General features: G+C 38.0%; 1 protein-coding gene and 1 long non-coding RNA gene across 3 annotated transcripts in view; one reads left to right on the forward strand and one right to left on the reverse strand.

Moving 5' to 3' along the window:
• Positions 1-5,950: 5,950 nt before the first annotated feature.
• Positions 5,951-26,228, reverse strand: part of plpp3 (phospholipid phosphatase 3) — a 53,058-nt gene continuing 32,780 nt past the window's right edge. For both annotated transcript variants that reach the window (XM_057840610.1, XM_057840609.1), the window contains exon 7: positions 5,951-10,147. In XM_057840610.1, coding sequence (XP_057696593.1) covers positions 10,019-10,147 — 129 coding nt within the window. In that variant the 3' untranslated portion in view covers positions 5,951-10,018. The remainder of the gene's footprint in view (positions 10,148-26,228) is intronic.
• Positions 11,890-21,121, forward strand: LOC130918690 (uncharacterized). Its single transcript, XR_009063812.1, has 4 exons — positions 11,890-12,275; positions 15,328-15,488; positions 16,386-16,467; positions 20,674-21,121. It is a non-coding gene; the product is annotated as an uncharacterized LOC130918690 (long non-coding RNA).

The following is a 26,228-nucleotide window of genomic DNA, read 5'->3' on the forward strand; positions in this document are numbered from 1 at the left end:
AATTTATAGGGTGCACATTTGAGACCTTGGAGCCTAGGGAGTTAGTTGGATCCTCCTCAAAATTGGTGAGACTGTTCATGAGACATATGAGATCTTAAATTATCAAAATGGTCAGTTTTCATTCACGGGCCTGACCTGGGCGGGGTGCCAAAGTCGGCCATTTTTATGGCAACATGCCATAGTCAGTAAATGACTAATAACTCCCTGATACAAGGTGCAGTCTGTTTCATATCTGCCATTTATGAAAGGTATCTCAGCCTGAACACAACTGCATTGAAATATTACTCATTAGGCCTGGTGCCCCCTGGTGGGAACAGGAAACTGTCTAATTTTATGAGAGAGGCTCCTCCTCCAAGGGAAAGAAATCAATTGACCTCAAATCTGCATCAGTGGAGCCTGAAGACATGTGTTCAGCTGCCTGATGAAAAATATTAAGTTAGTTAAGTTATATTAAGTTAATTTTCGTTGAATCTGAGGGGTCCAAACAGGAAAGTGAAAATGACAGTCGCCATTTTATCTCACCACAAATTTTGAACATTCATTACTTGGCAGATATACAACATACAGTGCCTTGCAAAAGTATTCGGCCCCCTTGAATCTTGCAACCTTTCGCCACATTTCAGGCTTCAAACATAAAGATATGAAATTTATATTTTTTTGTCAAGAATCAACAACAAGTGGGACACAATCGTGAAGTGGAACAACATTTATTGGATGATTTAAACTTTTTTAACAAATAAAAAACTGAAAAGTGGGGCGTGCAATATTATTCGGCCCCTTTACTTTCAGTGCAGCAAACTCACTCCAGAAGTTCAGTGAGGATCTCTGAATGATCCAATGTTGTGCTAAATGACCGATGATGTCCCACTTGTTGTTGATTCCTGACAAAAAATTAAAATTTTATATCTTTATGTTTGAAGCCTGAAATGTGGCGAAAGGTTGCAAGGTTCAAGGGGGCCGAATACTTTTGCAAGGCACTGTATCTGCGCCAAACTTCCTTGCTTGGTGAGAGTCGTACCCTGAAGTGTCATTTGTATCAACTCTGCAGCGCCAACTATTGGCAACAGAAAGTCACTCTTTTACTTATACATGTCCAGTTCTTTTCAGGTTGGTCATTGTAGTTACAAGACCTTTTGCAAGGTGACATTTAAAAGCCAATGTCCACATGTCTCTGTTTGTTGCCATGACGACTCTCTGTTTGCTATTAAAAGAATGCAGATTTTTTTATGGACTTAGGCACCTTATAGAGCCACAAAATTTGGCACACTAGGTCAGATTGGGCCAAAAACGCGAAAACCGCGAAAATCAAGGGAACACATATACATTTTTTTTTTTTTTTACTGTATTCCTGCCCTTTTCGCGTGGTTCGCGGTTTTTACGAAAAACGAGGGAATACAGCGAAAAAAGTTTTGTAACGTAACGTATTACAATTCTCGTAGCAAATCGCTCACACGTAACCTCACAAGCTGTAGGTCTAAAATTAATTACAAATGCATACACAAACATATACTAGCTGAAACTACTTACAGCCTTATGTGGGCCAAACCAGAGCGCAGGTATCCTTTATCAATGTCAGACATATGAGTCTGCAAAGTCATAAAGGGCGACAGTTCAGCCAGACCCAATGCTGCCAACAGAGGGCAGTGTATCCGCCATCATTAATCAAAATACAATACTTTTGGACTTTTGGATCGTTATTTCCGGGTACTTAAAGGGTTAATTCCGACTTATGCGGAAATTCGGGTTACGTCGCCAACGTAGGAATGGAACTCGTTCGTAAACCCGGGGGACTTCCTGTATAACAATTTAGTAACTAAATAGAATAACAGCGCTAGCCACAAAATTAATGCATGGTAAACATGAACGTGATTGCGTGCTAACTTACCTTCAAAGTTGTGAATATACTTAGAAATAGCCATTCTCCTTCTTGGAAGCTGACGTGAGCAATTCATCTCATGTCTTTTAATGAAAAGGGAGTTAAGTCGAGCATCCTGCGAGTGGAAAACACATTTTTCTAGGATTTAGACGGTCAGAGGTAAGTGAGTAAATGAAGGACTGTTCTGCATAAATGAGGATGTTTAAGGCATATTACTTTCTAGATTGTCTGTCTGACTTCTGTTTAAAAAAAAAAAAGAAAAGCCACAAAAGATTACATAAAAAAATAAATACGAACACACACTCAGACTAAGGCAGCAAGTTGCAAGTGTAGAAAGGTCCGATGAAACGATTAAGGCCCGAGCAGGTTAGCCCCACGCCAGCTGGGCTCACGCCAAAAAACACGACCACAACACGGGCCTCTCTCTGGCTTGGCTAGGGCCCTGGGCTGTTACAGCCACGCATGGTTGGGCCCAGTCAGGCCCGCCAGCTGTTCGCTCCTGACTGCGCGCTTTCAAGCTGACCTCAGAGCAGCCAAACTGTCATTATTGACGAAAGGCGGCAAGCTTGGAAAACTTATTGTCATTTTGAATGATGAATTGTAGTAAGAAGTGATGACTGAGTGATTAAACCCTGTATAAGTGACTATTTCTGGTAACTAAAAAAAACTCCATAAAGACCACTATCCACAAAGACGATTAAATTGCTCCATCCATGTTAATCTAATTACCGATTAAATATACAGCCATACCTCTACTTACGAAATTAATTGGTTCTGGAGGTAGTTTCGTGAACTGAAAATTTCGTAAATCGAGATGCGTTTTCCATGTAAAAACCCTAATTTGTTCTAAGCCCCCAAAATTCAGACGTAAATCTTTTGTAAAACATAAAAACGCATCAAAACATGTCACAAATACATGTTACAATCAGATTATTGGACAGTAACCACAAAATCTGAGTTGTGTATAAAATACAAAGAATAAAAAACTAAAAGTTAATTCACTTACAAAAATGTAAAGTTGGAGCGCCTCATGGCGAATAAAGAGGACACTGGGATACGCACATACGCATACAGTAGAAGTCCCTCTCAGCCAACTGGGTGCCAGGAAGATGCTAGGCAATAGCAAATGGCAGAGGAGCTATAAGTATATGTTACGTTCAGTAAACTATGGGAGCTGTGAGGAGCAGCCCATACTGTATTTTTTGCCTTCTGTATCCTGAAATTTCTTTTGTAACAAGAGGCAATATTTTCCTGTTGAGGAATGTCATAACCAGTGTTGTCACTAACGCGTTAGTAAAGCCCCTTTCCCTTACGCCGAAACACCGTTAAAATCCCGGGATTTAAACGGGCAGCCATTGTATGTTAGAGCAATTTCCCGGGTCGTCTGACACGTAGATTACGTGGACATTTCACGGGTCGCGTTTTAGTATAATGTCTGGGAAAGTAACGGGATGAGGTGTATGTGAAAGCAAGCGTTAAATTCCTGGGTCACAGCATGATGGCTGATGACTGCAATATCATGGCGGGCCGATTGTCAAATCCTCTTTCTTCACAGTAAGACGAAAAGTGGTAAACAAACATCGCAGTTATCAACATAGCAAGCTAGAAATAGCTAAATTAAACTGAAAACATAACGAAAGTAAATTGCTACTGGATCCTAGCCGCGGAAGAAAGTCCATCGTCCATCTTTGAAAATGTGTGGTTTATTTTGTTGCCGATGTTAGGGTCTGCAACTGAGGAAACAAGGTTGTACCTCAAAGCAAAAAACAACAGAGGGAAGCGTTCAAGGGTTTATTAACAAAAATACACGCGATCGCGGAAAAGTGGGAATAACATAATGGGTCCGTGACAGTAGGTCAAAGGGGATCAATAATACTAACGTAAGCAGTAGGCAGAGAGGCGATAAGACAACAAAACAAATACACTCGAATATCAGCACAACGTAGGGGATTTCGAAACAAGGGCAACAGAGATGTTGAATGGCGCCCAGCAAATTAATATCTCAGCACCCTTCTCTTGGATCGCTTGTGCTCAAATACAGTCTTGATGAGCTTGAATTGGCTGCAGTTACAACGTCGTGAAGACGTGAATGCTCCCACAACCGGCTCTGTAAAAAAACACAATTTGACCAACATTGTGACAGCCGATGCCGACCAAAAATGACGTAATGTCCGGGTTATATAATCGTGCCAGCAGCCCTTCTCGCACAGTGCGACAGTGGGCAACACAGGACAAGTCTGCGAAAGTGTCCAACCCGCGTCTTTCCCGGGATATCTCTACATGCCTGAAAGCAATTATGCGAATAAATTCCGTGTCACATTGCACAGGAATTTACCGGGATATGTTTGTGAAAGGGGCTTAAGTAACACGTTATTGTAATTTGATTACTTTCTTTCACTAACGAGCAAATCTAACGCGTTCATTTTTCCAAACCAGTAATCTGATTAGTTTCCTTACTGTTTGCGTGTTACTATTTTGTTATTACCTCATAATGTATGTAGAAAGAATAGTGTTGTCATGTACGAAGAGCATTTTGAATAGAAAATGTTAGAAAGGTTCCCACTACGCCAACGTTTCCATGGTAACTGCTCATAGTTACTTCCTGTTTTGGTCACACGCGCTAAATGTTTTGGGACTGAGAAAGGCGTGTGCCAGCACAGGTGCACATTCGAGCCCAGTGCTGTCACCTGTTGAGATGTGTATTTTTCCTTCATTCTGGAGGGTTCTAACTAGAGATGTCCTGATCGATCGGATGCCGATCGATCGGTCCGATCACGTCATTTTCAAAGTATCGGAATCGGCAAAAAAATATTGGCCCGGCCATGCCTTTTTAAATATATACATATTTTTTAATTAAATCGTTTTCTAATTGTATTTAACGTTACAGACATAATATGTTACACTCATCCAGAGTCTTTAGTTTAGGCTTAAGGTAGGGTTATCAAATTTATTCCTATAACAGCGGTAATTAATTAAAAAAAGAAAAAAGTATCACGTTAAAATATTTAACGCAATTAATGCATGCACTGCATGACCCACTCACGCATTGTCGCGCTCAACCTGTAATGGCGCCATTTTACCTATATAGAGAGCTAAAAGGCAGCGTAAAATGAGTAGAGTGAATTTTGGCAGCCTTTGGAGCCTTTTTTTTAATTGGCTAAAGCCTTACAATCCCTCTCCTTACGATTAGAAATATCATGGGAAGCAATGTGGGGAAGCAAGGTAGCAATTGATCTTTTTCTTAACACCTTATTTTATTTCCCAACGCAGAGAAGATATATCAATTGGTAGCACTAGGCACAGTCATGGTTCCACTTCCCATCATGCATTTGGGCATGGCTACAGTATCATTTACTGAAAGCTCAACAAATACACTAGATGGCAATATTTATTCACAATATACAAAGTCGCAAGTCTTTCTATCCGTGGATCCCTCTCACAGAAAGAATGTTAATAATGTAAATGCCATCTTGAGGATTTATTGTCATAATAAACAAATACAGTACTTATGTACTGTATGTTGAATGTATATATTTGTCCGAGTTTTATTCATTTTTTTCTTAATGCATTGCCAAAATGTATATGATCGGGAAAAACTATCGGGAATGATTGGAATTGAATCGGGACCAAAAAAAGCAATCGGATCGGGAAATATCGGGATCGGCAGATACACAAACTAAAACGATCAGGATCGGATCGGGAGCAAAAAAACATGATCGGAACAACCCTAGTTCTAACGATAGGTTGGAATTGCTACATGCGCAGCTGTTTCGTAGCTTTGCAGATTATTTACATCATATTCGTCCACATATGTGGACACCAGGTCTTTATAAGAATACCGTTCCAATGTTGATTTAATTTTTATTTTTTACAAAATATTTAACTCATTGCCCACCATTGACAACGTTTAAACTAAGAAGGCTGTGAATGCTAAAATTTCAGTGCCGTTGACGGCATGGGAGGGCTAGCAGCGATCATTCGGTGCCAGTCTCCCCCTGTCAAAATGGATTGAACGTCTTCCGCCGTCAGTAGCAGCCAGGTATAATAATAGATTAATTAGGACAAACCCCAAAGTATGTTCGTAACGAGCTTTTTTATTTAAAAGCACATGTAGTAGAGCTAGTTACATTTTGCAGAAAAACAACAACATACCACTATTTCTTTTGTACAAAAGACAACACAAGACAATACAAAAATACTAATATGGAATTGAATAGAAACTGCAGGTGTATTTACTGGGTGCATATTACAAAACGTTACTATGGCAATATACAATACTTGTCTAGATACAAAAAAAGTCTGTCCGCTGTTGCTTTTCAAGCAGCATTTTGCAAAGAACACAGGTCTGTAATCATAGTGGATATATCTTAAACATGTACACAGTTACTTTTTTAGTGATCTTTACATTATTTATATATATATTTTATATATAAAAAAGGAAAACAGCGTTTGAGAGGCCATCGGACGGACTTTAACGTGATGATGTGCAACCGCGTGTGTGTGCGAGGCTTGAAAAGGGGACAGCGAAACATATGAGATCCACAGTTTTTTGTAGAACCACGACAAAAACAAACACACACACACACACTTAGGACAGTGACACAAAGGGTTCATTCACAGCGCACAATGCGCACACATACACACACATGTATTGCTAATGAGTGACTGGGGTGTGTGAGGGCCCCTCCCTGCCCGCAGAAAAGAACCCTAAAAAACCCCACATGATGTGCCAGATTGGCTGTCAATCACCCTGACCTCACCCCTTGTCAGTTCTTCCTGTTTCGGAAACCAATCAGAATAGCCCCGGCACTGAAGGAGGGCGCAAGGCACAGCCACGCCTCTCACATGCACTACTTACGAAATGTTTGGGATACTTGGCTTGGTTTAGGTTTAACCTAAAATACACTATAATCATTAGAGGTTAATTCAACTGTTGTATGCGTACACAAAAAATAAAACGTCGTATTTTAAGTAGAAATAACTCAAATTCCTAAGTTCTCAAGTTAATATCTGAACTTGATTAAATGAGTACAGTTAACTTGATCAGGTTTGTGGGCCGTACTTTAATTTCTGAGGAAACTGAACTTGCAATGTTATGTGAATTTAGCCTTACTCACGATGCTTCAGATGAGCACACTGTGAACTAGACTGCTTTGCAGAATGGTTTTAGCTCAGTTGTCTGCCTGCTCCGCTGCCAGTGTGAAACCCTGAGTTCGAGCAATGATTGGAGCAAAGTAGTTAGATATTTATTTAAAATGAAGTCCGGTGTAGGTACACAATCAGCTCAGGTTATTCAAAATGTTCGGGGCTAAAGACGACACAACAACACTCGTGTTGCACAGACTGTTTGGGTTGTTTTTTCTATTGTGTCAATAATGGATGATTTATCTGAATACATTTTTCACCATTCAAAGAAAGGAACATACGACATCAGGCCTGATGTAAAAAGCATGCAAAACAAACAAAAAAAAAAACAAATGAACGACAAAAAAACCCATAATACATTAAAAGGGTTGAGTCTGACGCAGGGTGGTATGAAAATGCCACGGTTTCAAACATTTTTCATCATACCGTTCCTAAGGTATTAGCTATTTTTGAAAAATGCAGGGAGAAATCCATCGCTTGCAGCTGCAGGGCTCAGCCCTCCCCCACCGGTTGTTGCTCAGTGTCAGTAAGTAAGCTGTGCTACACGATGGCTAGAGGAGGTGAAACTCCTGAACTTTTTCCCCCATCGAAAAAACGAAATCGCTGGTATGGGAATACTTCTGCTACAGAAAAGCTATAGACAGCCGCGGCTTACAGGAGGAGGGCCAACCAACATGAAAAACATGTTTGCGGAGGGTGGCTGCTGAGGAGGCAATACCTCCAATTTGATTTGGCATTTATACTAAATTAAAGGTTATTAAACACTGTCATGAACGTTTCCGACCAGCTACGAGAGTTAACTCCAGTGTGTTTAGTGTGTCTAGCGGTGGTAAAACGTGGTGTTTTTTTTCTCTCTGGAAACTGTGTATTGAGAAAGACTGTGTGTATAATGTAAACATGATAGGAGTTATAAACACGTGCTTTTTCTAGAAAATAATTATTTTTGTTCTGATGGTAATAATGTTGAACTGTGGCTGTGTGTTTAGGCTCAATTAAAGGACAGCGTTTACTTTATTTCATTTAGAATATTTCAGTTATTTTTTTGTTATTTTAACTTAACATTACTTCCAATTTGCTAATATGTTTTGACAAACAAAAATCCTGTTCAATGTGTAAAAAAAAACAAAAAACATTTGGGTTTTTTTTTCAAACATTTTTTTAACCCAGATATCTCAAAGTAACACATTTTAGAGCTGTATTTGCAACACGTTGATACTGTGAAATTTAAAAGCCAGCGAGTAAAACTGACTGATTTTTGCAAAACTAGTTTAAAAATGGACAGAAATGGGCCCTCATATTTAATGTCCTGTAACATGAGAAAGATGTGTGCCTACACGTTTGCTCTTTAATATAACGTTCACATTCATTTGTTAATAATCACCTTTGTGAGTGATATATTCAATCGCTTTACGTGCGCATTTTTAAACAGGCACTTTTGAACGAACGCATTACTATGACTCTCAAAAACATATGGCGTACTTTTGAACAGGCATTTTAGAGGAGAGCAAGGCTGTGGGAGACCTACTCTTCGGCCAATCATATAGCCATAATAACGAAACGTCACTGTCAAGCGCAGGCTCCAGAACAGTTTGTGCAACCTGAGCTGATTGTGTACTTACACTGGTTTACTTAACCCCCCTCCCCCAAGTTTCATTAATTCTCAAAGTTTCAAAATAATATGAGGCCCTCTAGTGGCAATATGTATTCAATATTATAGAGTTGATTTTTGAACATCTAAAACTAAAACAAAAAACAAAACAAAAAATTAGAAACATTCACTTCAATATTTCCTTTAAAATTGTTTTCAAGTGTGCCCTTTTAAAACAGACTACTCATCTGACTAAAAAACAAACTTGCCAATTTTCTGGTAATTTTATCACATTTATAATTTTTAATTTTTGCAAATTTAAAGGGCCATAATTAACGGGACCTTGAGTGTTGAATCTTAAACGTGATCTTGAATTCTTGAATTGTCCGGCCATTTTCTCTGTTTTGTGATCTGAGAATTTTAAGGGAAAATAAATCCAATCACCTCTACAACTCTCATCGGATTTCAACTATCTTCACAGTTCTTGCAAAGCTTTTTATAAACCAAGTAGTATCTTGTTCTGGTGGGATGACTCACATTTTGGCATCATGAAACAAAAACGATAACTAGCAAGAGAGAGACTGGTATATATAAGGGAAAGGCATTCCAGTGGACTCGTTGAAAACTGAAAATTGTGTAAAAAGTACTGAAACCATAGAAGCTCAACTTTGGAAAAAAAAATCAAATTAGGTTCACTTGTAATGGTTATAGTGCATTTTAGGTTCATTCTGATACCTCACCCAAGGCCAATATAGTGGACACCAACTTTTTCAATACATTTAAAAGAACTGGTTGCAAAACAAGGAGTCTGCCAATATGTGGGAGTCCAATGTTTTCCTCCCATTTGGTGGTAGTGTTAGTGCCGGGGGGCCACCCACCCACATAACTCCAACCCCCCACCCAGATTTGACCTAAATCTAAAGTAAATGCAACATCCCGGGTTTTAGGCCGCACTGAGCGCGCTTAGTCGGACGCCCGTCGAGTGAGGCCGGCGTGACATTCAAAAACAGCGTCGTCGGGTTTCCGCCTTGACGCGCCAGGCAGCGAGTGGTGATCATGGACAACGAACAAAAAAAAAAAAAAAAAACAACAACAGAAAAAGAAAAACAGTGCTTTAAATTACATTTTTTCATCCTTCCTGTCGCTAAGGAAGTTGTTGCTGCTGCTCCAAGGCCACGGAGGCTTCAGAGAGTAAACATCGCTAGAATTCCTTCTCTCCCTTTCGTGGGAAGTTTGTTTTTGTCTCTTCATTTTCATGATTTTGTTGTTTTATTACCTCTTTCAAGCTCCGCCTGTCATTTTCCAATTTGGGGTTGAAACTCCCCGCGGCCGCCGAGATAAGCTACATTCTACTGTCCGACGGGAGGTGAGAGGCGACGTGATTGGTCGCAGGAGGAGCGGGGTCTTGCTCACACCATGTTATGGTGGTTGTTTCTCTCGATGATGTCGGACGAAGGGAGCAGCTCCTTCTTGATGGGCGATGGTGGTGGCGTGGCCTGCTTCGGTCTGGGCTTGAACAGGTCGGACACGTAGTACACCTGGAAGTGGGACATCATCACAATGAGCTTAAGAGGAGATAAAAGAAGATAACTCATTGACAGTGTCATTATTTATCATTAGTTCTTATTTTAAATGTTTTTTAATTTATAACAATATTCTTTATTACTTATTTATGTTATGATTTCATAATTACAGTGAACCCTCACTTAAAACTTTGCACCCTCAGTCCATCCCAGATTTTTTTTTTCAACGAAAAAAAACAAAAATAAATGAGCTGTCCCGAGCCAATCGCGTAGTCTCACTCTCACTTCCTCCTCTCTCTCTCCCTGCTCTTTGTTGGTCAGGCAGTGTGTGCACTGGAGTTGCTAAATAAAGTTAAAAATGACTGACACATGTTGATGTTTGATGTTGCCAGAGAAGCGAGCTTCAAAGCGCCGTATGTGTCAATCATCGTTTAACTTCTTATACAGTTGCTGTGGCAACTCATTGTGTGTCAGTGAGCAGCTTGAGCGGATTTGAGTGGACTCAATGAGGCATTTAATAAAGCCAAGCATTTTTCTGCTTTATTCTTGTTTAAAAATAATTCGGTGGGACAGTAACATGTTTAAAACTTATCATAACTAATACATTTGAAGTGCTTAAAAACCACATATTTAAAAAATTATATATAAAGGTTTTTTAATCATACTTGGGAGAAAAAGGTGAAAAAACATGTCTTATATAGATATCTCTTTCCAAAGCGATATCTGAATAAATACATAAAAAAAAAAAAAAAAATGTAATGTTAGTTTTTCACTTATCGCAGTGGGTTCTGGTCCCTTTTAACCGCGAAATATGAGGGATCACCATATTACTTTTTAGTTAATTATTAATAATATAATTGCTGTAATTTTTGGACTATAAGGAACTACTTTTTTCCCCACTTTGGACCCTGCAGTCTTTTTTAGTGTAAATATCCCATTACACAATCTGAAAACTAGCATTTTATAATCCAAAGTCGCTTGTATATTAGCAAAAACTTTTTTGGGTAAAATTTGGTAGGTGCAACTTATAGTCGGGTGCGCTTTGTAGTCCGAATGTTATGGTAATTTAGTATTCTTAATCAATTGTTTGTGATAAATCCCTTTGACTTGATATTTGAGATGTAATAGTTCTTAGATGGAGGAAAACAATAGAATGCCATCAAAACAAATTTAATGGCCTTTTAACTTTCATCCTTTAGGGGCACTTTTTTTTTTTTTAAGTATAAAGATTGATATTATTCATACTTCTTATATTTGCTCCAAGACAGTCACACAATTTTGTATACAAGCTATATAAAGACTAAAGTTATGATAACAATTTAAAATAGCATGAAGTATTTAAATTCTTTTCTTATTACATAATTCTACTCAATTTCAAAATAAGTCCCCTAATAAGTTTTCTACTTCTGGAACGCATCAAGGTAAAAGCTGCATGACCTCACATTTTGCAAAACTTTAATTTCGAGCACCAGCAGGTGACTAATCCGCCAGACGGAAGTGACTTGCGCGCGGCTCACCCAAACATGAAATGTATATTCTGGCTAATCCCCAATTACGCGACACCATCGACCACACTGGCCACATGACGAAAGAGGAAAGAATGGTGCCGGCAAAATCTCTTCCTACCATCAGGATGACATCATAAAGGAAATGAGGTGAACAGGAAGTGTTGAATGTAATATCTAGAAAACCCACAAAATTATACTTCTTTGTCATTGCTCTGATAATAAAACTCCCTTCAATTACCGCGTGACATTCACCGACCGTTTCTTGACCTTCATGCTTGACCTTCGTCTTGTGCATGACATCACCCACACAAAGCACACAGCTGCCTTTATGAAGATAAAGGCTGTCTTTGTGTGTGTTGACGATCTTAAGCGTGTAATATTGCATGAAAAGTTTGTTTTGGGATCATTTTTAGTGGCATATTTACAGTTTAAACTACTAATAAAGGAAATTACATAGATTTTCAGCTTCTCGTGACAAGGCTGAGTGTTTATTACTGTAATAAGGAGAGTAATGGTGGGCTCATACCCCCGGGCCTCCTCCACGAGACGTCATGGGAAGCCGTCGAGACACTTTTCCCATCGGAGGCAGCTGTGTTGGCGAAGCCTACGAACTTTCACCCCCTAAACCTGTCACGGTAATGAACTTATCACCACTTCCTGTGCACGGACACGCGCCTCCTCGTATAGCCAACTGTACAAATGTGTGTGTCCATGTGCACTGGCCCCAATCACAATTGAAATGTCAAGGCTGACACATAAAGGACGCCGCGGCACGCAGGAAGTGAATGTGCAGCAACTGTTAGTCATTAGCTTTGTTCGCAATGGCGACTGCTACTCGCGATAATATACTTTAATCATCTATTCTTTCTCTTTTTGCATGGGTGGTTGCCGGATTACAAATTGATGTCTTCTTAATGATGCAATTTCCAGAAAAACATACGCTGAGTACCGTATTTTCCGCACTATAACGCGCATTGGAGTATAAGGTGCATTTTGATTGAATGGCCCATTTAATTTTTAAAAAATATATCTACAGGGCGCATGGCATTATAAGCAATACTAGCAATAATTGTGGTTGAGTTTGCATTACGCATCCACTAGATGGAAGTGCGCTAAAGGGAATGTCATGCCAAGTTGAACTAATATTGATCCATATATCTAATGGACACCCATGTTGTTTTCGTCAACGATGACGACAACAAAAATAATTTGTCAACAAACATTTTTTTCATTTTAATGACGTCACGATGACGCGCTGAAAACGTGTCTTGGGAGACTAAAACATAACGAGATGGATGCCAGTTGTGGTCTGACGACACGAGAATGAGTTAAAATTTTGCTTGGTTTCAGTCATAAAATTACAATATGTGATATTTTGTTATTTTATGTGTGGTTAGCACGCATTTAGCAGTGTTTGGTCGTGTCACTCATGTGAAGTGCTGCCCCCCACACACTTACTCACTGACCGGTGAGTAACACTGTGCCCATTCCAGGCTCCTTATGTGAAACATATGTGTCAGGTGCTGCTTGGTAAGTTTTGCTTTCCTATCTTGGCAAGCTAATCCATGTTGCTTTAGCCTTTAAAGGTATGTGCTCAGTGATCATCACACACTAAACTAACTTATAGCGTTAGAATAGCAATCGCGTTTGCATAGTGTCTTCTTGAACTCTTGGAAAATACCGTTTTGGGCCGAATATAAGATTGTGTGTTTTGCATTGAAATAAGACTTAAAAGGGGGAGGGGGGGGTCGTCTTATATTCGGGGTCTAGACATGATACCCACTCACAACGCTAGATGGCGGCAGATATCATTGAAGCGACTGCAGAACTTGACTCCCCAGGCCAAAGCGACCCCTTATGGTTAATGCAGTTATTGCAATTTTGTTGTTTTATAATATATACACTATGTATAATATAATATATAATATAATATAATATAATTGATTGGTTTATTTACATTTCAAAAACCAGAAGCCATTCATTTACGAATGTGATTGCACTTTAGTTTACATATTTAAATGTTCACATATTAAGATTTGAATGAGGGAAAATAACATGCTTTTTCTCTCAAATATATTGTTATAATAATTTGTTTCAGATGTACTGTAATTATTTTCTGTATAAAAATCAATTTGGTGTTCAAAAAAGTCTTTTTTCAAACTTGAGTCTTGAAAAAGAGGGGGTCGTCTTATAATCAGGGCCGTCTTATATTCGGGCCAATGCGGTATTTTACATAGAGTTCGTGGCGTCCCGGTTAGTTTAATTGATTGCAAATAATGTGCTGTTTTCCTGCTGAGTGTGTATTATCATCATCTACAGTTATGTGCTCGTCTGTCATGTTCATTCAAAATAGTTGGAAACCTTTTATTCATTCATAGACTAAAACTTAAAACTACACGAAATTTGTCTTTGACTAAAACTACACGAGGACGAACACATTTTGAAATGACTAAAATATGACTCAGACTAATAAGTATTTACATCCGAAAGACTAAGACTGGGACGAAAATTAATATGGCTGCCAAAAACAACATTGATGGACACAAAACAAAAATCATGCTTCATGGTCAGAGGTATTGAAATATTATCCAATGTGAATAAAAAATCCCCCCAAATATTCTATCTGCATATTATCGGTATTGGCCAATACCACACAGCTGGGTGCCAGGAGCCAAAATATGGTATCGGTGCAACCCTATGTACAATGGTCCATTACTGCCATCTGCTGGCGGTTGTGTGGCAGTCAAATTGTCATTAAAGCAGTGTTGTTTTTGACAGCCCTTTTAATTATCGTTTTAGTCATTTAGACGATAATACTTATTAAGTCATATTTTAGTCATCTCAAAATGTGTTTCTCTTTGTTTAGTTTTTGTTAACAAAAACTCAAGACTAATTTTTTCTAGTTTTAGTCAAAGTATACTAAAAATGTTTTCGTCTGTAAAATAAAAAATACTTTAATAAATAAATAAAGGTTTCTAACTATTTTGAATGAACATTGATGGACGAGCATATATTGTAGTGTCTACAAGGACAAGGCCAACTTGGTGATAATACACACATTTAGCAGGAAAACAGCACATTATTTTCAATTAATTATACCCACCTGGACGACATGAAGTGTATGTAAAAAATGTTGTCCGAGAGTTTAAGAAAATGCTCGCCGTTAGCATTAGCCTAATGCTAACGCGAGTGCGAGGCTAGCTGCACAGGTTACAATTAGTGTGGGATGATCACTCAGCACAGACCTTTATAGGCTAAAGCAACACTGCTACAATGCAGGCTAACTAAAAATAAACATTGTGAATTTGTGACGGAAACTATTGCGCATTTTCGTCTTGTTCTCGTCTCATCAGACGAAGACTGTCTCCTGAAACACATTTTTAGCTCGTTATCGTCTCGTCATCGTCATGAAAAAAGGGTTCGTTAAGGAAATATCTTTGTTTTCGTCATCGCTGACAAAAACAACACAGCATTGGAGCATTTTGTGATCAAAGTCAGAATAGGCCTAATAATCAGCAAGATTATCATGAGCCTGGTTTCTTATATACTTGATTAACTTGCTGCTAGAACTCCCAGTAAAAATGGATTGGACATCTATTGCCATCAATGACAGTAATTACGGGTACTGATTGTGTTGTGTGTTGTCTTTAGTTCCTCCACCTCGACTTTCCTTTTTTCACCCCTCAGAATCGCTGACCTGACGTCTCAACCGCAGCGACAATGAACTTTGAAAAACAAACGATGCAGTTTTCCCCCCGACAGCTGCTTCCTGCTGGATGTGCCTCTCGCGACCTTGCTTGAGCCGCATGTTGAAAAGTGGGTCATGCTGTCTGATAAGGAAGTGCCAGGTAAGATGCGTGAGCTGCTTCCTGTTTTTAGTTTCATTGGCTTCTAAGGGTGGGTAAAAATATGGAATGGGTTTATGGAAAGACAAATTGATTGGATGGACGCGTAAAATTTAATTACAAGTTGCGGCGTGAACATATTAACTCAATGGCTGCCATTGACCGTGAGGGACGTGCATTCCAGTATGACTCTTCCAGTTCAAATTGACTGTACGTGTATCTTTTGACAAACATTACAGTAGAAGTGTGAAAATAACCACAAAGAGCCTCAGGTTGCATGCCCCTGATTGAATGCCCATTGTCGTTAAATGCATTGAAAGAGTTAACAATTATAATGTTTTTTGCTTAACTTTAAACTATCTAACTATTGTTATGTATTTACAAAAAAAATTAAAAGTCAGAGGCTCCTAAGACAAATTTAGAAATTTACCAAATAGAAAAAGTAGCACAATTGGGGTTGAGGTTGTTTCGCTTTAAAACATACATTCATTATATAATAGCCACCATCTGTTTTCACATTGTGATCACATTTATGTCTGCACACATTAAACCACACCATATGTAGACTAATCAATTATAGTATATTTACAGTGGGATGACATCTTCTTAAGATGTCATCAACCACGAAAATCACGCGTGCACTCAGTGACCTTTTTCCCCCCGCTTCGCTCTGACATTATTTTAACGAGCCGACTCGTGTTTTCGTTCACTCTAAAGTCATAATAAATAATGAGGGAGCCGCGCCGGCATCTATGATGTGAAACATTTCTGTAGTAAGTAAGATTTATTCCTCACACGGTCGCCGTGGCGGCATCTATGATATGAAACATTTCTGTAGTAAGGAAGATTTATTCCTCATACGGTCGCCGTGGTCGCTCATCATCTGTCACTTCCCTGCAGTGCCGTGACTATTCACAGATGTGCATGCATGCCATTGGGACCAATCAGCAAAGGTGGTGAAAGTACTCAGAGTCTACTTACTGTAAGTAGAAGTACAGTTCTTTTCCACAACACACATATTTTTATTGGGGCACTGTGTTAACCTGCGCCTTTAAGTATAAATAGTGCAAACTCCAAAATGTACTTCAGTACTATGTACAGAGTTCTATATGTATATGGCGGAAAACACAGACAAGACTGAAAAAACACTTTCTGCTCTTGCACTCCTCTTTAAAAGAAACTGCTGTATTGTAAGCCAAAATAACTGTTGTTTTTGATAGAACAATGTCTATATGCTGCCATAGCAGATTCATGGCGCATTAAGCCGCCAAACTATTTTTAATTTGTCCGTTTTACCCTGAAAACCCCCGTTTACAGATGTCGCGCAACTGCTTTGGTTTCAACCCAGCCATAAAATGAAGGTAATTAATTATATTTATTATTCAAAATGTCTGTCGTTTTTAGCTTATAATCATTAATTGATATCTCATATTTTGTTTAAAAAAAAAAAACGACTTTAAAAATTTATTCACTCCAATATTTTAAATTTTTAAAGAAATTATGTCACAATGAAAAAATGGCGTCTGTAAAAAAGTCACGGATATCTACCTCATAAGTACCGCTTAATTTTATTTTTTTTGTTACTGTCGCATTTGCTCCGATATGTTAGATGATTAATAATCGATGCAAACAAAGAAAAATTGAAAAAAAGGAAAAAAAAAATGTTTAAAAGGGTAACTATATGAAAAAGAAAATCTCGACCACTCCTTGATGTCTGCGATTTCTGCATCCCTTGTTATATTACCATGTTTCACCCATAAAACCTCCCCAAAAATCCAGCTGTGGCCATTCACAACTGTGTCTTGACACTCAGTGATACATGCTACATGACGTTTTTGGATTGAAACAAGGTAAGTATCCGATAATATCTCCTTTAAGTCCTGGCGTCTGTAATTCTGCTCTCGCGTGCTCTCACCTCCAGATAGGGTTTTGCTGTTTAAAAAAATTTGTTTTAAAAAAAAAATGCCCTCTTGTTCAAAATTTTTCTTCCCTCAGAAAATTGAGACTTTAAGCTTTCCAATGATGTATCACACATGCATATTGGACAGTTCTGAAAGTTGGCTAAATTGGGGGTGTCAGAGCGGAACTTCAAGTCACCTGAGTGTTTTCCGCCATTTACTGTACATATTTTGATTCTATAAAATAAAGTGACACCTATGGTAAAAACGTCTCAAAAACTGGCAACTTTGGGTTATTATTTTTTAGCTAACTTGACACTAACTCAAGCACAACTTTAGGATAGAAATCTCGAACTGAAAGTTTCTGAGGGGAGAGTTTAGGTGTAAATCATTTATGCACTCGAACAATGAAATGTATTGATTTTTTTTCCTGTTCATGTTTAGTTTTATCGTACCTCACCTGGATAGTATTAAACCGCTTTAAGACCATCAATTTATTTTGAGGGAATGGTCTAAATCTGCCAAACTCTGTTTGGATTCGAATTTGCATATGGTCGATCAAATTTCGAGCTCAATTTATAATTTATTTTTTGATCTTTGATCTCGATGTTAAAATGGTTTAGCCCTTGTAAAAAGCTTGGTAAGAAGAACGCACAGACTTCCATTTATAAATTTAGGAAGTAAAAGTAAGAAGTCATCACAAAAACAAATACTCATGTAGAGATACCTGAAAAAGATACTTAACTGACTGAAGCAAATGCATTGAAGTCTTCTGTTGCTGCGCGGCAGTGTGCATGCGCCATGCCCAGAGGTGGGTACTAACACATTATGTGTACTCCTTTACATTTACTTGAGTAACTTTTTGACAAAAAAATACTTCTAAGAGTAGTTTTACTGAGCCATACTTTTTATTTGAGAAGATTTGTGAAGAAAAAAACGCTACTCTTATGCCCCTTTCCCACTGAAACTAGTGGGTCAACGTGCGTTTTTTCCAAGCCGATGCAACCCACTAGCAATTGGCATTTGGCACCTTTCCCATTGTCGAAAAAAAGCTGTGCTTTTTTTTTTTTTTCACCCCAGCCCTCCTCAGCTGTGCGTAAGGTTACGTGACGTCACCACGCTATGATGCGCGTCGACAAGTGGGACCGAATTCATTGAGTTCAAGGAAGTAAACAATGCAGAGCAACATGGAAGCCTCCTTTCCGTTTGTGTTCTCTGTTTTCATGCTTTTTACTGCCCTCAAAATGGTCGAAATGCAGCAAAGGATCAACTCTGTGCTTGTGCTGAGGCAACGTAGGCGACATGAATTTTGGTTTGAAATTGAAAGGAGTTATGACTCATCACGTAAGAGCCTACGTCACCACGTAGATTAGGGTGTTGACTGTTGACCCGGGGTTTTGCTTTCACACTGCATGACGACCAGAGCCGAGGTGATTTTAACGTGGGTCGCTTGGCGGGTTGATTGACACGGGTTGAGGCGGGTCGCTGCACCTTTCCCACTGCCACCAAAAGCCGATTGTTAGTGGGTTGACATGGTTTTTTTGGCCAGTGGGAAAGGCCTATTACTCTACACAAGAGTCATTACATTTTTCTTCTTTATTCTACATATAAGATTTACCGTATTGGCCCGAATATGAGACGGTGTTTTTTGCATTGAAATAAGACTGAAAAAGAGGGGGTCGTCATATATTTGCGGTCTAGACATTATACCCATTCACGACACTAGATGGCGCCAGATATCATTGAAGTGATGTTCTGTCATGACAGATCTCAGCTACTCTCCCCATTCACGACGCTAGATGGCGCCAGATATCATTGAAGCGATGTTCTGTCATAGACTTCACTTTGATGGTAATGCTGTTATTGCAATTTTGTTGTTTTATCACAATAGATTGGTTTATTTACATTTCAAAAACCAGAAGCCATTCATTTACGAACGTGATTGCACTTAAGTTTACATATTTAAATGTTCGGATATTAAGATTTGAATGAGGCAAAATTACATGCTTTCTCTCTCAAATATATTGTTATAATCATTTGTTTTGGATGTACTGTAATTATTTTCTGTATAAAAAATAATTTGGTGTTCAAAAAGTATTTTTTCAAACTTGAGTCTTGAAAAAGAGGGTGTCATCTTATAATCAGGGCCGTCTTATATTTGGGCCAATTCGGTATTATTGCCAATAGTAGGTCTACTAATTTCACCAATGAGACGCCGCAACAATAATCACGACTTCATTAAACCAATCAGACGCAAGCTTCACGTTCTATGCTCACGCAAGCCTGTTAGATCACGTGGCGTCTTAGATCATGTGACGTCTTTAAAGCAAAAAATGAATTATTTCACATAGAGCTCTGCCCTCAACATGACTCGAAAGCACGGATTTAAACTTCTCTCCCAGTTTATCTTTGGCCCCGATTGACCGCGGAAAACTGGAGATGCTTTGAATTTCATAATAGTAACTAGGAAGGAGCTATTCACTATTCATACTAGGAACTATTTTCTCCACTTGAGGGCACTCAGGCTCTTTGGGCGAATAATGCTTCATTTCTTTTTTTTTTCTCTCGCCGGAGGTCGATGATTTTTTTGTTTGTTTTTTTTTTTGCTTAATATAGTTATGTAATGGGTTATTCTACAGTATCTTTATAACGACAGTTCATATACATAAATTTGTGCTGAGAGAAAAAAAATACAATTGTTTTAAAAAACATAACTCACAATGTTACTCAATACTTGAGTATTCCTTTCACGAAATACTTTTTTATTTCTACTTGAGTACATTTTCTGTATGACTACTTTTACTTTTACTTGAGTAAGATTATTTTGAAGTAACGCTACTCTTACTTGAATAAAACTTTTGGCTACTCTACCCACCTCTGGCCGTGCCAACATCAGTCTCGGTGCCATAGCTCCTCTCTTGGGTATTTTTTATTAATCTAATCCGTTCCGTGATGCATGAAGGTATGATTTAACTGTAAGTGTGTGCTGATACTTTTCCCCACCGGCAGCCAAGTTAAGCCAAGAGGCCCACTGTGCTGATGGAATTGCCTAAAAAAAAATCCCCCAAACTGAAGTAATTAACAGGTTCATTCCTGTTTCAAAGGCTTATCGTCTCTCTTTTTCCCTTCCACAATTCTGGCTCCTTCAAGCTCTCCTACATGATGACTATGATGATGATGAAAATCATCTGGGGGCGTAATTCACCCTTTCGCCGAGAGTAGATTTACATTGAGACAAACACAACCGCGCACCAGCAAACAAGCTTCACGCAATGTGTTTTTCATTACAGGGAATCGCATTCTCCTCACTTCACTGTTTGCTCCTTTCCATTTGTGGCCAAGTGGAGCAGAAGAGGAAAGAAGAGGTGGACTTGGCTTTAATCCTGATACTGCGTGTTGTTTGATGTGAAAGCATAGCGCCACAAGCAATTATGTTTATCAGAGTTTTTTGTTATTTTGTTTTTTTTACTCAGCCATAACGAAAATCTAAGGTTAAGTGTCTCAGGTTTGGGAAAATATGCCTTTTATTCTTTGAATGCCACAATATTTATAAATGGGTCATTCCCTATGTGGAGGATGTTTTATGTACTCAATTCATATAATTCATACAGAATAACTAAAACATGCTGTTGAAGAATCTATTTATTTGTCCTGAGACCACAGGAAAAAAGCTGAAAAAAAAAAAGCTTAAAAATATTTACAATACCAAATAAATCGGGATGTACCCCCATTGTCCAAATTGAATGTCAAATAAAACAACGAAATAATTGTTTATTTTTTTAATTATTCGTTTCATTGCTGTCTCTTTTAACAGTGAGAAAATTTGTTTTAATAAACAAAATATTTCAAATGTGAATTATTATTTGTGAATCCTGCAGCTAATAGTCTAGTGCGGCTTATTTGTTTATTTATTTGGGTTAATAGGTAACACTTTATGTGACAGCGGCATCATAAGACTGCAGTAAGACTGTCATAATTATGACATGACACTGCCATGAGCATTTATGAATGCTAATGACGGATGGCTGATTAAACCCTGCTGTCACACATATCATCATCACAAATGTTATCACACAAAAAGCGGGTCGGGCTTTAATACCCGCGGACCAGTTTGGGTCGGGCTGGACTTTTTAGGCCCGATTTTACCTCTATCTTAAAGTCTTGATGAGCTTAAATTGGCTTCAGTTACGAAGTCGGGAATGCTCCCTTCGGAACAAAAACACGATTTAAGCAACATTATGTTTAACAAACTTTTCCAGCGTTATTTCATTGTGTACATGCATTTATAATGGTAATAAAAATATGTAGACTATTTAAACATTAAGAAAATGTGCATTTTTTTTCTGCCAACTGAAAATTCATTACAAAAGACAGTTAAGACATCGGGAACGCTCCCTCTTGAACAAAACGCAATATGACCAACATTGTGACAGCCGATGCCGACCAAAAATGACGTAATATCCGAAACAGATCACCAATGGACTCATTTGAAGTATATGAATGGTGGTCTGTTTTGGTGTTCAGAATCCACGATACTTCTGCCTGCAGGGTTTTCGTTCCACCGACAAACGGACGCATCCCCGATGCAGAGGTGGATGGACTCACCGTTTTGCAGGTTGTGGTGGTTTGGCACGCATGAGTTGCATTTCGATTTGTAGTGCAGTGCATCGTAAAAATTCTATGCGTCATCTTCGTTATGGATTTAAAAAAAAAAACTTCACGGATATAATTTAGGTTGCACTGAGATGTTCTTGAAAATTTAAGACCACGGTGAAAAGATTCAGACTTACAACAGCCAATTGAATACTTTTAATACCTTTAATAATGGAAAACTAAATACAATGCTTTTTTAATACTTTTAATAACCCGCAGGTACCCTGATATATATATATATATATATATATATTTATATAGAGAGAGAGATGTATATGTATGTATATGTATGTATATATATATATATATACTGGACTGTCTCAGAAAATTAGAATACACAATATTCTAATTTTTTGAGACAGTCCTGTGTATATATACAGGACTGTCTCAGGAAATTAGAACAATATTCTAATTTCCTGAGACAGTCCTGTATATATACACAGGACTGTCTCAAAAAATTAGAATATTGTGTATTCTAATTTTCTGAGACAGTCCAGTATATATATATATATATATATATATATATATATATATATATATATATATATATATATATATATATATATATATATATATATATTAGGGCTGTCAAAATTATCGCGTTAACGGGCATTAATTAATTTTAAAAATTAATCACGTTAAAATATTTGACGCAATTAACGCAGATGCCCCACTCAGAGAGATTTAAATGACAGTACAGTGAAACGCTCACTTGTTGTGTTTTAAGGAGATTTGCCGCCCTCTGCTGGCGCTTGGGTGCGACTGATTTTATAGGCTTCAGCACCCATGAGCATTGTGTAAGTAATTATTGACATCAACAATGGCGGGCAACTAGTTTATTTTTTATAAATATATATTATTTTATATAGTTTGCAGTGAATAAGTAAACAATGCTGCATCCTAATTATGACCTACAAGGCTGGCTGAAAGCAGCAAAGCCACTATCCCAAAAACAAAGATTAAGAGTTAATAATATTACAAATGTATGAGCAATAAGATGTAGTACCTGCTAGGTTTTGCCAGTGAACACAACCTGGAGTGGTTAAAAAATATATTTAAAGTTTGTTACTCCATTTTTGCAGACTAAATCCAAGGTCAAATTAAAAAATACCTCATGATTGGAGTAAGACAATATGACAAAAAAGGAAGAAACTAGTGATTAGAATGTAACAAGTTCCTCAAGTCTTTCGTAGAAGTATCAGATTAGAATGTAACATGTTCCTCAAGTCTTTCGTAGAAGTATAAAATGGAGAAGTTCTTTGTCAATTACCAAGTAGAGAATGTTAATGAAAAGGTGGCCGATCAGATAATAGAATTTAAATAGGGAAGCGAAAACCACTGTGACAGTTGCATGACGAGATGCCATTTTTGAATAAGCCCTATATAAAACTTATTTTAAAAAAACAAAAAACAACTTCCAGTTTTCTATGATTGCTGTTTCCAGATCAGATTAGTTTTGCATATAGAAGCCTTGTAATGGACTTTTTCCCCCCTCCAAAGCCTGGCACATATTTTTAATTAGATTAAGATCGAGATTATTTGCAGGATCAAGGCCCCCTACCAAAACTGTGCCATCAGTGCATTTACACACCACACGCCGTGCATTATCACAGATGCTTTTTAGGCCCTACCCTCACCCACTCGGGCCCCCATTGTGCCCAAGGGTGCAGCCGCAACCCGAGCACCCCACTCAAGTGCTGACTCTGTTGTGTGTTTTTAATTTTTGCTTGACGGCGAGATGCATTATCGTCTTGATGGATGATTTCATGAGCCTTTACGTCTTTTCAAATGATGGGTTTAACGGCAGGTGAAGACCTCATTTCATGAGTGTTTTGCACGGTTAAATCGTACTGAATGCCTCATTCGCTTTCTCAAAGTCACATTAACAATTTTTTTTTTTAATTGACCGCATAGTTTTTTAGTTACTGCCGTAGCAACATCTTAGCAACGAGAGCCACGCCTTGCTGCCGGCTGCTACCTGATAACGTAGTTTCCTCAAGACCTCGCCAGCACTCCAATACGAAAGTATAGCACCACGCTATCCACGACATACAGTGGTATGTAAAGGTATCTGAACCTTTTGGAATTTCTCATATTTCTGCATAAAATCACTATCAAATGTGATCAGATCTTTGCTAAAATCACACAGATGAAAAAGCAACGTTTGCTTTAACTAAAACCATCCAAACATTCATGCAGCTGCAAATCAGTCTGGCACATCGTGCAGGACTAATCTTGGCCCATTCTTCTCCACAAAACTGCTGTAGTTCAGTTAGATTCCTGGGGGTATGGCATGAATTGCTGTCTTTAGGTCATGCCACAGCATCTCAATGGGTTCAAGTCTGGACACTCCAAACGTGCATTTTGTTCTTCTGTAACCATTCTGAAGTTGATTTACTTCCGTGTTTTGGACCATTTTCTTGTTGCAGCATCCATCCTCTTTTTACCCTCAACTGTCTGACAGACGGCCTGAGGTTTTTCTGCAAAACATCCCGATAAACCTTAGAATTCATTAATTCATTCTTCCATTGCGAGTTGTCCAGGCCTTGAGGCAGCAAAAAAGCCCCCAAATCATGATGCTCCCTTCACCATGCTTCACGGTGGGGATGAGGTATCGATGTTGGTGAGCTGTTCCATTTTTTCTCCACACATTAAATTGTGTGTTACTCCCAAACAATTCAACTTTGGTTTCATCAGTCCACAAAATATTTTGCCAAAACTTCGACAGCAGGGATTTCCTCCCATGAACACTATTCTTGGTCATAGTTTTACATATAGTTGATGTGTGCACACAGATATTGGACAGTGCACGTGATTTCTGTAAGCAGACACTCTAGATTCTTTTTTACATCTCTGAGTATTCTGAGCTGAACTCTTGGCGTCATCTTTAGTGGACGGCCACTCGTTAGGAGAGAAGCAACGGTACCATACTCTCTCCATTTGTATACAACTTCTCTGACTGTCCATTATTGAACATCCAGACTTTTAGAGATGGTTATGCATCCTTTCCCAGTTTTATACAAATCAACAATCCTTGATCGAAGGTCTTCAGACAGCTCTTTTGACCAAGCCATGATGCACATCAGAAATGCTTCTCATCAAGACATTTCTTACCAGGTATATGTTTTATAGCGGGCAGGGCCACTTCAAACCACTTATCAGTGATTGGGCACACACCTGACTTAAAATGTTTTGTAAAAATTAGGGCTGTCAAAATCATCGCATTAATGGGCGGTAATTAATTTTTTTAATTAATCACATTAAAATATTTGACGCAATTAACGCACATGTCCCGCTCAAACAGACTAAAATGGCACAACAGTGTAATGTCCGCTTGTTACTTGTTTTTTGGTGTTTGGCTCCCTCTGCTGGCGCTTGGGTCCAACTGATTTTATGGGTTAGTACCATGAGTGAGCATGGTGTAATTATTGACATAAACAATGGCGGGCTACTAGTTTATTTTTTGATTGAAAATGTTACAAATTTTATTAAACGAAAACATGAAGAGGGGTTTTAATATAGAATTTCTGTAACTTGTACTAGTTATTATCTTTTATTTATTTTCTATAAATTTTTATAAATATTTATATATTTTATTTATTTATATATTTATATATTTTATTTATTACTTTTATTTATCTTCTAAGACCCACAAGTCTTTCTATCCATGGATCGCTTTAACAGAATATTAACAATGGTAATGCCATCTTGTTGATTTATTGTTATAATAAAGAAATACAGTACTTATGTACCGTATGTTGAATGTATATATCTATCTCGGTCTTATCTTTCCATTCCAACAATAATTTACAGAAAAACATGGCATATTTTATAGATGGTTTGAATTGCGATTAATTGCGATTAATTAATTTTTGAGGTGTAATTAACTCGATTAAAAATTTTAATCGTTTGACACCCCAAATATATATATATGTATATATATATATATATATATATATATATATATATATATATATATATATATATATATATATATATATGCTGTATATAGGTCAGCAGTAAACTGCTAGCTAAACAGCTAGCTTCTCCTCTTGAGAAAAAGCTAACATTAGTATGGATTTGCAACCCTGTTACCTGCAGTCCTGTTAGTGTGATTATGCCACATATTACAAATATCAAATCAATCATCTAATAAAACTTTTACCATTGATCGTGGAGATCATGTAATCAC

The sequence above is a fragment of the Corythoichthys intestinalis genome, chromosome 7, assembly GCF_030265065.1.
Source record: "Corythoichthys intestinalis isolate RoL2023-P3 chromosome 7, ASM3026506v1, whole genome shotgun sequence".
In the NCBI taxonomy this organism is placed as follows: domain Eukaryota; kingdom Metazoa; phylum Chordata; class Actinopteri; order Syngnathiformes; family Syngnathidae; genus Corythoichthys; species Corythoichthys intestinalis.